The sequence below is a fragment of the Mirounga angustirostris genome, unplaced genomic scaffold, assembly GCF_029215605.1.
Source record: "Mirounga angustirostris isolate CCGP_5_RB_7025 unplaced genomic scaffold, mMirAng1.0.hap1 SCAF_5, whole genome shotgun sequence".
Taxonomy (NCBI): Eukaryota; Metazoa; Chordata; class Mammalia; order Carnivora; family Phocidae; genus Mirounga; species Mirounga angustirostris.
This window is the reverse complement of record NW_026991713.1, coordinates 90351742-90364573: the sequence shown is the minus strand read 5'-3', so window position 1 is coordinate 90364573 and position 12832 is coordinate 90351742. Positions and strand designations below refer to the sequence as shown.

At 36.9% G+C, this 12832-nt stretch overlaps 1 protein-coding gene across 6 annotated transcripts in view; it reads left to right on the top strand.

Annotated features, from left to right (window-relative positions):
• ATF7IP (activating transcription factor 7 interacting protein) overlaps nt 1–12832 on the top strand; it is a 126596-nt gene that overhangs the window by 99897 nt on the left and 13867 nt on the right. For all 6 annotated transcript variants that reach the window (XM_045870201.2, XM_064591540.1, XM_045870200.3 and 3 more), the window contains 2 exons: nt 11073–11137; nt 12591–12669. In XM_045870201.2, coding sequence (XP_045726157.1) covers nt 11073–11137; nt 12591–12669 — 144 coding nt within the window. The remainder of the gene's footprint in view (nt 1–11072; nt 11138–12590; nt 12670–12832) is intronic.

Below are 12832 nucleotides of genomic sequence, written 5' to 3'. Positions count from 1 at the left end.
AAATCAAGGAATCGATCCCATTTACAATTGCACCAAAAACCGTAATATACCTAGGAAGAAACCTAACCAGAGGTAAAAGATTCGTACTCTGAAAACTGTAGAACACTTATGAAAGAAATTGAAGAGGACAGAAAGAAATGGAAAAACATTCCATGCTCATGGACAGGAAGAACAAATATTGTGAAAATGTCTACACTACCCAAGGCAATCTACACATTTAATGCAATCCCTATCAAAATACCATTTTCACAGAGTTAGAACAAACAATCCTAAAGTTTGTGTGGAACCATAAAAGACGCTGAATAGCCAAAGCAATCCTGGAAAAGAAAACCAAAGTGGCAGGCATCACAATTCCAGATGTCAAGCTGTACTATAAAGCTGTAATCATCAAGACAGTATGGTACTGGCACAAAAACAGACACACAGATCAGTGAAACAATATAGAATCCAGAAATGGACCCACAACTATATGGTCAACTAATCTTCGACAAAGCAAGAAAGAAAATATCCAATGGAAAAAAGTCTCTTCCACAGATGTTGTTGAGAAAATTGGACAACCACATGCAGAATAATGAAACTGGACCACTTTCTTACAACATGCACAAAAATAAATTCAAAATGGATGAAAGACCTCAATGTGAGACAGGAAACCATCAGAATCCTAGAGAAGAACACAGGCAGAAACCTTTTTATATGGGCTGTAGCAACTTCTTACTAGACACGTTGATGGTGGCGAGGCAAACAAAAGCAGAAATGAACTATTGGGATTTCATCAAGATAAAAAGCTTCTGGACAGTGGAGGAAACAATCAAAACTAAAACTAGAATGGTAGAACATACTGACATACATCATTGACAAATGACATATCAGATAAAGTGTTATTATCCAAAATCTATAAATAACTTACCAAACTTAATACCCAAAAAACAAATAATCCAATTAAGAAACAGGGCAGAAGACATGAATAGATATTTTCTCCAAAGAAGACATACAGTTGGCTAACAGGCACATGAAAAAATGCTCAGCATTACCCATCATTAGGGAAATACAAATCAAAACCACAGTGAGATAACCACCTCACACCAGTTGAAATGGCTAAAATTAACAACTCAGGAAACAACAGATGTTGGTGAAGATACAAAGAAAGGGGAATCCTTTTGCACTGTTGGTGGGAATGCAAACTGGTGCAGCCACTCTGGAAAACAGTATGGAGTTTTCTCAAAAGGGTAAAAATAGAACCACCCTGCAATCCAGCAATTGCACTGCTAGATATTTACCCAAATGATAAAAAAATACATAGATTCAAAGGGGTACATGCACCCCGATGTTTATAGCAGCATTGTCAACAATAGCCAAATTATGGAAAAAGCCCAAATGTCCATCAAGTGATAAATGGATAAAGAAGAGGTGGTATATATACACAATGGAGTATTACTCAGCCAACCAAAAAAAATCTTGCCATTTGCAATGATGTGGAGGGTGCTAGAGTGTATTATGCTAAGCAAAACAAGTCTCAGTCAGAGAAAGACAAATACCATATGATTTCACTCATATGTAGAATTTAGGAAACAAAAAATGAACATATGGGAAAGGGGGATAAAAGAGAGAGGGAAACAAACCGTAAGAGACTCTTAAGGTTAGAGAAAAACTAAGATTGATGGAGGGTTAAATGGGTGATGGGTATTAAGGAAGGTCACTTGTTAATGATGAGCACTGGGTGTTATCTGTAAGTGATGAATCACTAAATTTTATTCTTCAAACCAATATTTCACTATATGTTAAACTAGAATTTAAATAAAAATTTGGAAAATTTCATTCATTCATGAAATACTGAATACCTGTAATTGGTTTAAAATTTGCAGACACATATAAATGTACATATGGTCCCTATTCTCACCAAGCTTGCAATCAAATAGGGAACCTTGCCATTAAATAAGTAATTAATTGTAAATGTGGTTAATGTTAAGATTGGAGGTTTCTGTGAGGATGTTGGAGATCTGGAAAAGGTATGTGATAATAAATGGAAAAATGGTGGGCAATGGGATGAAAGGATTTTTGCAGGGGAATTTTGCAGCCATGAACACTGGCTACAGTGAAGAATAGGGTTTGGGGGAGATAAAAGGTAGAGTTAGGGAGACCAGTTAGGAAGCTCTGGTAGTGATCTAGATGAGAAATGATGTTGTGAAAATGATTTAAAAGTTTTGAAATTCATTTAATACACTGAAAATCCAGCACCTACTAAGGGATACTCCTGTGAAAACCCTTTCATGACTCCAGTAAAAATGCAGTGTTGGCTAAAAGTGACAGTATGTTTTAACAATCATGAGAATTAGAGATGTTTCCCAAGCGATATAAAGATTTTGTGGTATAATTTCTGATTTCTCACCCTCACCAGTTTTATTGGTTGATAGATTGATTTATACTTATCTGAAGTAGATATTATAAGTGAAATGGTAAACTGTTATATTAAAAATCAAGGGGTGCCTGGGTGGCTCAGTCATTAAGTGTCTGTCTTTGAATCAGGTCATGATCAAAGGATTGTGGGATTGAGCCCCTCATCAGCCTCCCTGCTCCGTGGGAAGCCTGCTTCTCCTGATCCCCCTGCTTATGCTCCCTCTCTCAGTGTGTCTCTGTCTGTCAAATAAATAAATAAAATCTTAAAAAAAAAATCAAGAAAAAAGTCTACAATAAAGGAGCAGGGAATGTTAATTAAAACCTGGATTAAGGAATAAAAGTTATGTGAATAAAACTCTGTTCTAAAGCCAAGGGAATATATTCTAATATTATATATAAGAAACTTTGGTGGTAAATCACTAATAAAGTTTTATAATGACATCAATGTATTTTACTACTCTTACCATGTAGGAACAGTAACCTGGAATTTTTTTTAAAAATTTTTTAAATTAACATATAATGTATTATTTGTTTCAGAGGTACAGGTCAGTGATTCATCAGTCTTAGACAATTCACAGCGTTTACCATAGTACATACCATCCCCAGTGTCCATCACCCAGCCACCCCATCCCTCCCACCCCCTCCACTCCAGCAACCCTCAATTTGTTTCCTCAGATTAAGAGTCTCTTATGGTTTGTCTCCCTTTCTGGTTTCGTCTTCTTTCATTTTAAACTCCCTTCCCCGATGATCCTCTTGTTTCTCAAATTCCACACATCAGTGAGATCATATAATAATTATCTTTCTCTGACTTACTTCGCTTAGCATAATACCCTCTAGTTCCATCCACATCCTTGCAAATGGCAAGATTTCATTTTTTGATGGCTGCATAATATTCCGTTACACACACCACACACACCACATCATCTTTACCCATTTGTCTGTTGATGGACATCTAGGCTCTTTTCATAGTTTGGCTATTGTGGACATTGCTGCTATAAACATTGGGGTGCAGGTGCCCTTTGGATCACTACATTTGTATCTTTGGGGTAAATACCTAGTAGTGCAACTGCTGGGTCGTATAGGGTAGTTCTATTTTCCACTTTTTGAGGAACCTCCATACTGTTTTCCTGAGTGGCTGCACCAGTTTGCATTCCCACCAACAGTGTAGGTAGGTTCCCCTTTTTCCACATCCTTGCCAACATCTGTCATTTCCTGACTTGATAATTTTAGCCATTCTGACTGGTGTGAGGTGGTATCTCACCTTCTCCACATCCTTGCCAACATCTGTCGTTTCCTGACTTGGGAATTTTAGCCATTCTGACTGGTGTGAGATGGTATCTCATTGAGTTTTTGATTTGGATTTCCCTGATGCTGAGTGATGCTGAGCACTTCTTCATGTGTCTGTTGGCCATTTGTATGTCATCTTTGCAGAAATGTCTGTTCATGTCTTCTGCCTATTTCTTGACTGGATTATTTGTTTTTTGGGTGTTGAATTTGATAAGTTCTTTATAGATTTTGAATACTAGCCCTTTATTTGATATGTCATTTGCAGATATCTTCTTCCATTCTGTCAGTTGTCTTTTGGTTTTGTTGATTGTTTCCTTTGCTGTGCAAAGACTTTTTATCTTGATGAAGTCCCAATAGTTCATTTTTGCCCTTGCTTCCCTTGCCTTTGGCGATATTTCTGGGAAGAAGTTGCTGTCTCTGAGGTCGAAGAGGTTGCTGCCTGTGTTCTCAAGGATTTTGTTGGATTCCTGTCTCACATTTAGGTCTTTCATCCATTTTGAGTCTTACTTTTGTGTGTGGTGTAAGGAAATGGTCCAGTTTCATTCTTCTGCATGTGGCTGTCCAAATTTTCCCAACACTATTTGTTGAAGAGACTGTCTTTTTTCCGTTGGACATTCTTTCCTGCTTTGTCGAAGAAGGTTAGTTGACCATAGAGTTGAGGGTCTATTTCTGGGCTCTCTATTCTGTTCCATTGATCTATGTGTTTGTTTTTGTGCCAGTACCATACTGTCTTGAGGATTACAGCTTTGTAATAGAGCTTGAGGTCCAGAATTGTGATGTCACCAGCTTTGCTTTTCTTTTTCAACATTCCACTGGCTATTCAGGGTCTTTTCTGGTTCCATACAAATTTTAGGACTATTTGTTCCATTTCTTTGAAAAAAGGTGATGGTATTTTGATAGGGATAACATTGAATGTGTAGACTGCTCTGGGTAGCATAGACATTTTCACAGTATTTGTTCTTCCAACCCATGAGTATGGAACATTTTTCCATTTCTTTATGCCTTCCTCAATTTCTTTCATGGGTAGTGTATAGTTTTCTGAATACAGATCTTTTGCCTCTTTGGTTAGATTTATTCCTAGGTATCTTATGGTTTTGGATGCAATTGTAAATGGGATCACCTCCTTAATTTCCCTTTCTTCCATTTTGTTGTTGGTGTATAGAAATGCAACTCATTTCTGTGCATTGATTTTATATCCTGCCACTTTACTGAATTCCTATATGAGTTCTAGCAGTTTTGGGGTGGAGTCTTTTGGGTTTTCCACATAAAGTAGCATGTCATCTGCAAAGAGTGAGAGTTTGACTTCTTTTCCAGTTCTGATGCCTTTTATTTCTTTTTGTTGTCTGATGGCTGAGGCTAGGACTTCTAGTAGTATGTTGAATAGCAGTGGTGATAGTGGACATCTCTGCCATTTTCCTGACTTAGGGGAAAGCTCTCAGTTTTTCCCCATTGAGGATGTTTGCTGTGGGTTTTTCATAGATGGGTTTTATGATATTGAGGTATGTACCCTCTATCCCTACACTCTGAAGAGTTTTAATCAAAAAAGGATGCTGTACTTTGTCAAATACTTTTTCTGCATCTATTGAGAGGATCATATAGTTCTTGTTTTTTCTTTTATTAATGTATTGTACTACATTGATTGATTTGCGGATGTTGAACCAACTTTGCAGCCCAGGAATAAATCCCACTTGGTCATGGTGAATAATCCTTTTAATGTACTGTTGGGTCCTGTTGGCTAGTATTTTGGTGAGAATTTTGACATCCATGTTCATCAGGGATATTGGTCTGTAGTTCTCCATTTTGATGGGGTCTTTGTCTGGTTTTGAGATCAAGGTAATGCTGGTCTCATAAAATGAGTTTGGAAGTTTTCTTTCCATTTCTATTTTCTGGAACAGTTTCAGAGGAATAGGTATTAATTCTTCTTTAAATGTTTGGTAGAATCCCCCTGGGAAGCCATCTGGCCCTGGGCTCTTGTTTGTTGGGAGATTTTTGATTACTGCTTCAATTTCCTTACTGATTATGGGTCTGTTAGGTTTTCTATTTCTTCCTGGTTCAGTTTTGGTAGTTTATACGTCTCTAGGAATGCATCCATTTCTTCCAGATTATCTAATTTGCTGGCACATAGCCAGAACATAATATGTTCTTATAATTGTATTTTTTTTTTGGTGTTGGTTATGATCTCTCCTCTTTCATTCATGATTTTATTTATTTGGGTCTTCTTTTCTTTTTGATAAGTCTGGCCAGGGGTTTACCAATCTTATTCTTTCAAAGAACCAGCTCCTAGTTTCGTTGACCTGTTCTACTGTTCTTTTGGTTTCTATTTCATTGATTTCTGCTCTGATCTTTATTATTTCTCTTCTGCTGGGTTTAGGCTTTATTTGCTGTTCTTTCTCCAGCTTCTTTAGGTGTGGGGTTAGGTTGTGTATTTGAGACCTTTCTTGTTTCTTGAGAAAGGCTTGTATTGCTATATACTTTCCTCTTAGGACTGCTTTTGCTGCATCCCAAATTTTTGAACAGTTGTGTTTTCATTTTCATTTGTTTCCATGAATTTTTTTAAATTCTTCTTTAATTTCCTGGTTGACCCATTCATTCTTTAGTAGGATGCTCTTTAGCCTTCATGCATTTGAGTTCTTTCCAACTTTCCTCTTGTGATTGAGTCCTAGTATCAAAGCATTGTGGTCAGCAAATATGCAGGGAATGATTCCAATTTTTGGTACCAGTTGAGACCTGATTTGTGACCCAGGGTGTGATCTATTCTGGAGAATGTTCCATGGGCACTAGAGAAGAATGTGTATTCTGTTGCTTTGGGATGGAATGTTCTGAATATATCCGTGAAGTCCATCTGGTCCAGTGTGTCATTTAATGCCTTAATTTTCTTGTTCATCTTTTGCTTAGATGATCTCTTCATTTCAGTGAGGGGTGGGTATTAAAGTCCCCTACTGTTATTGTATTATTGTCAATGTGTTTCTTTGATTTTGTTATTAATTGGCTTATATAATTGGCTGCTCCCATGTTAGGGGCATAAATATTTACAATTGTTAGATCTTCTTGTTGGATAGACCCTTTAAGTATGATGTAGTGTCCTTCCTCATTTCTTATTATAGTCTTTGGTTTAAAATGTAATTTGTCTGATATAAGGATTGCCACCCCAGCTTTCTTTTGATGTCCATTAGCATGATAAATAGTTTTCCACCCCCTCATTTTAAATCTGGAGGTGTCTTTGGGTCTAAAATGAGTCTTGCAGACAGCATATTGATGGGTCTTGTTTTTTTATCCAGTCTGATAGCCTGTGTCTTTTGATTGGGGCATTTAGCCCATTTACATTCAGGGAACTATTGAAAGATATGAATTTAGTGCCATTGTATTGCCTGTAAGGTGACTGTTACTGTATATTGTCTGTGTTCCTTTCTGGTCTATGTTACTTTTAGGCTCTCTGCTTAGAGGACCCCATTCAATATTTCTTGTAGGGCTGGTTTGATGTTTGCAGATTCTTTTAGTTTTTGTTTGTCCTGGAAGGTTTTTATCTCCCCTTCTATTTTCAGTGACAGCCTCGCTGGATATAGTATTCTTGGCTGCGTATTTTTCTTGTTTAGTGCTCTGAATATATCATGCCAGTCCTTTCTGGCCTGCCAGGTCTCTGTAGATAGATAGGTCTGCTGCCAATCTAATGTTTCTATAATTGTAGGTTACAGACCTCTTGTCCTGAGCTGCTTTCAGGATTTTCACAAGTCTCTGAGACTTGTGAGTTTTACTATTAGATGTCGTGGTGTTGACCTATTTTTATTGCTTTGAGGGGGGTTCTCTGTGCCTCTTGGATTTTGATGCCTGTTTCTTTCCCCAAATTAGGGAAGTTCTCTGCTATAATTTGCTCCAATATACCTTCTGCCCCTCTCTTTCTTCTTCTTCTGGGATCCCAGTTATTCTAATGTTGTTTCACTTTATGGTTTCACTTATCTTTCGAATTCTTCCCTCGTGATCCCATAGTTGTTTATCTCTTTTTTTTAGCTTCTTTATTCTCCATCATTAGGTCTTCTGTATCACTAATTCTCTCTTCTGCCTCATTTATCCTAGCAGTTAAGCCTCTATTTTTGATTGCATCTCATTAATAGCCTTTTTGATTTTGACTTGGTTAGATTTTAGTTCTTTTATTTCTCCAGAAAGGGATTCTCTAGTGTCTTCTATGCTTTTTTTCACGCCCAGCTAGTATTTTTATAATCGTCATTCTGAACTCTAGTTCCGATATCTTACTAATTTCTGTATTGATTAGGTCCCTGGCTGTCGGTGCTGCCTCCTGTCCTTTTTTTTGAGGTGATTTTTTTCCTTGTTGTCATTTTGTCCAGAGGAGAATAGATGAATGAGAGAACAAAATGCTAAAAGGGTAACAATGACCCCAGAAAAATATACACTAAACAAATCAGAAGAGTCCTGAAATGGGGGGGAAAGGAATGGGGGAAAAAGAAAGGAATATGATCAGGCTGGTGAATAGAACAGAGCCACACACTAGATTTTGGGTGTATTTTGGTCTGTTAGAAGAAATTGCCTCCCAAAATTTTAAAGAAAGAAAAACATATATATATAGAAAAATAAGAGTCCCTATGATGAAGGGATGGAATATGACTGTAAAGATGAAAATTTAAAAAGATTTTATGGGGCACCTGTGTGGCTCAGTCATTAGGCGTCTGCCTTTGGCTCATGTCATGATCCTAAGGTCCTGGGATCGAGCCCCACATTGTGCTCCCTGCTCAGCGTGAAGCCTGCTTCTCCCTCTCCCAGTCCCCCTGCTTGTGTTCCTTCTCTATCTTTGTCTCTCTCTGTCAAATAAATAAAATCTTTGTGGGAAAAAAAAGGTAATTAAAAAAGATTTTAAAAAAGGAATTGATAAGTTGGTTGATAAAAGAACAAAAAAATTTAAAAATCGAGAATGTGATCAGGTGGGAGAGTAGGACAACGTCATACACTAGATTACACAGGATACACAGGATATATTTTGGGCTGTTAGAAGAAACTGTATCACAAAATTTTAAAGAAAGGAAAGCATATATATACAAAAAATAAGGTTAAATACAATGAAGTGATAGAATATGATTGTAAAAATGAAAATTGAAGATTTTAAAAAAGGAATTGATAAGATGTTCGTTGAAAAAGGAAAGAAGAAAAAGTCAAGTATAAAAAATAGAAAAGGAAAATAATAAAGTTTTAAAAATTACCTTTGAAAGACTAAGGAATCATGGGGATAAAATCCATGAATTCTATGTTCTGTATTACCCTCGTGCTGGGGTTTTGCTGTCCTCATTGATCGGTAAACTTTGTCTTGGCTGGATGGTCTGCTGATCTTCTTGTGGAGGGGCCTGTTGCAATGAGTATCAAATGTCTTTGCCTGATGCAGAATTGCACTGCCGTTGCCAGGAGCCAGGCTATGTAATCTGCTCGGGTTTGCTCTCGGTAGCTTTTGTTCCCTGAAAGCTTTCCATACAGCTTTGGAGGACAAGAGTGAAAATGGCAGCCTCCCAATCTCTGGTCCTGGAGGAGCCGAGAGCTCAGGGCCCCACTCCTCAGTGAGCCCTCAAGAGAAAAGCAGTCAGTCACTTCTTTCTCACCCATCTCCAGCCTCACTCCGTGCTCACCAGGCCTGTGACTGAGCATTTCTATCTCTGGCACATGACCCTGTGTGGAGTCTCCAAACCCAGCAGATCCATGCAGTGCACTCCCACGCCGCTCCTCCCTGGGGAGGAAGGAGAGTCTCCCCGCATCTGCCGCTTGTTGGGTCCCTGCTGGAGAAGCAGTGGCCTGACTGTGCCGCGGATCACGGTTTATGGCAACCCCGAGCTGAGAGCCCGTGCCTCGGCTCCATCTCTGCAGCCAGCTTCCCCACTCCGATACCTGGGAGCTCTGCCGCACTCAGGCACCCCCAGACTTTCTGTGACCCCGAGGGTCCTGAGACCACACTGTCCCACGGAGGGTTTCACCACCCTCCCGCTTAGCCACCAGAGCTACGTCCATCCACAGAGCAGACTTTTAAACGTTCTGATTTTGTGCTCCACCGCTCTATCGCTTGCCCCGTAGCTGGCTGATGGAGGCCCCGTCCCCTGCGGTCTGTCTTCCCAAATGCAACCTCAGATATACTTCTCCACACGTCCTATCTTCCAGAAAGTGGTTACTTTTCTGTTCATAGAATTGCTACTATTCTTTTCTTCGATCTCCTGTTGAGTTTGTAGATGTTCTGAATGGTTTGATAACTATCTAGCTGAATTCCTGGGACCAGACAAAATTTAGGTCTCCTACTCTTCCACCATCATGCTCCTCCCCGGAATTTGTTTTTTATTAACTACTATTTCAGGAGTTTCACCATCTGGAACAGATGTTGATTCGTTATAAATGAAGTAATTTTAAGATATGTTTTAAAAGTAAAGAATGTATTAATATATTCTTCCTACAAGAAAACTAAGATAATTCAGAAAGGTAGAGATTATAAGGATCTCCTTGTTACTTCTCTAGCCTGGAAAAAACCTCTTTTAGTAGGTAGATGTTTATCCGTGTTTATTTTGATGTACAGGCGATTGTGTGTATGTGTGTGTTTTATATATAATGAAATACATAGTTCTACCTCTGTTTCTTTTTTTTTAGCATGAATGATTTACTCTATATGTGTTCTAAAGATTTGAAATGAAAGAAATGCCATATTTTGTCCACGAATGTTATTATCTACAGGAAGCAAGGATAGGATGTTTCAACATTGGAAATTCACCACATTACCAAAGAGAAAAAGTTATATAATCACCTCAGTAGATGCTAAAGACATTTGACAAAATTTAATACCTTCTCTTTAGAAGTTGAGGCAGAAAAACATACCTGATTTCTTTGCTGTTCTGGAAGTAACTTTCGTGTGTGTGTGTATGCGTGTTTATCACAAACTCAATACAAATGAATTGAAAAATGCATTAAAATATCTGTGATTAAACTACTGAGATTATGCATATATATTTTCTCAGAATCACTGTGTAGTTTGCTAATGAATTTATTATATTTTTGCCATGTCATTTCATCTTTTTCTCAAAGGCATATAGTATGAAACAATTATGTTTTAACCATTTACTTATGTTAGGACATTTAAGTTATGCATGTCCTAAATTACTTCTCTGAAGATATTTCTTAGGATAGAGTTAAATATTCTGGACAATGAGAGTATATGAAATTTTTTTCTCTCTATTGTGAATTTGCCCTTCTGAAAGTTATTGTAGCAATGGTCTATGAGAGTTCATTTACATATGTGACATGTTAAGAGAAAAAAAAAACAATTGGAAATAATTACATTAATTGTTGTATGTAAGATAACCAAACCTTTCACATCGTGTGGGTGTTTTTAAAAATGGCCTCTTTTTTTGACTCCTCAGAAAACCAGACAAACAAAACAATAGATGCTTCTGTTAATAAGAAAGCAGCTGATAGCACATCACAGGTAAGATTTCTTCATTGTTTCAAAGTAAAATTCTAATTACAGTGCACACGATAATGGATTTCCATCCAATAATCTTTAATACAATGAAAATTATTCTAATTTAGTAATCATACTTTTCAGACCTAGAATTTCTATTTTTGTTTTCCAGTTTCTACTTTTGAGATTTCTTGTACATTCATTAATATTATATTTTCCTTTATTTCTTTGAATATATACTTAAAAGATGCTTTGAAGTCTTTGCTGAATTCAACATCTGGTTCCACTTGGAGTCATTTTCTTTTGACTGTCTTTTGTCCTTAGTTGGGTTCTACTTTACTGGGCTTTTGCATGTTTGTGTAATAATTTTTGATAAATTTAAAATTTAGGAAATTTTGAAAATTGGACCTTATAAATACATTGCAGCAAGTAGATTCTGTTACATTCTTTAAGAATATGTTAAGAACTTTTAGTTTTGGATTTTAGATTGTTGTGTTAGTTAACAAATCGTTTTCTATTAAGTCGTCATCATAGAAAGATTTATAATTGTAAGATTTAGAATTACATCATTATTTTTGGATTGGGCCTGAATTTTTCAATGTCAAGGAATTACTTTCTTCAATTATGTAAAGTCTGAATTTTGCAATTGAAAACCTTAATCATTTGGAGCTGATCTCAGTATAATATAAAGTAATTATGATTAGTATTTATTACACAGCACATGTTATGCCTGGTGTTAAGCTCTTTGTCTGCATATTTGGTTTGATCCTCATTACAGACCCCATATCCGGAGTTTGGAAATTGAGGATCTTATCTTTTAACATAAATTCACATTGCTAATATGAGCTGGAACTAAAAGATGCCCTCAGTCTTTTTGACTTAAAGATACTGGTTCTTTAGGTCTGTATTGTACTGTTGCTGCTATTATGTAGTTAAAAAGTTTTTTTTAATTACATTTCTAATGATTTGGGACAATGGGTTGACTTAGGTCAGGTTGGATGTCAGTTAATAGTGTAGCACACCATATCTTATCATAGCATACCTTTTTTTTTAGGGGGAAAAACATAGATTATTTTATATAACTTAATTCTAGCTTTGAAGTTGCCTTTGGTGTTTTGGCAAATTAATAGTGATAATTTAATGTAGTATTGGTCAACATTTTAAATTCTGGAAAATGGTGTTTGTGTTGAATCAAGCACCTAATCACTTTAATAGCCCTATGCAATGGACAAATTAAAAAAAAAACTTTTAGAAATTCTTGTGAAAGTCTTTCAGAATTATTTTCTGTATGACAGATGTATAGCTCATGAGTATTCGGCATCATTTGTCTGACAAACTCTGTTTTTTCAAGGAATGCCATTTAGTGGTCCAGATGAACCAGCCTACTCATTATCCTTGTTGCCCCTTAGTATTATTTCATTTTTCCTTTATGTCTGCCAGAGTTTCCTTTGCAAAATGCAGAAGTTTTGTTTTTCAGAGTGGAAAAGCCACAGGCAGTGATTCAGGTGGTGTCATTGATCTCACAATGGATGATGAAGAGAGTGGAGGTTCACAAGGTACTTATAAGTAATTGTACCAGTACCAAGGAATGTGTTGATAACATTTTTTCCTTTTAATCCACTGTAGTAATCAGTGAAGACAGATCTCTACAACATTATGCTTGATGCATTTTTTTTTTTAAGATTTTATTTATTCATTTGAGACACAGAGATAGAGAGA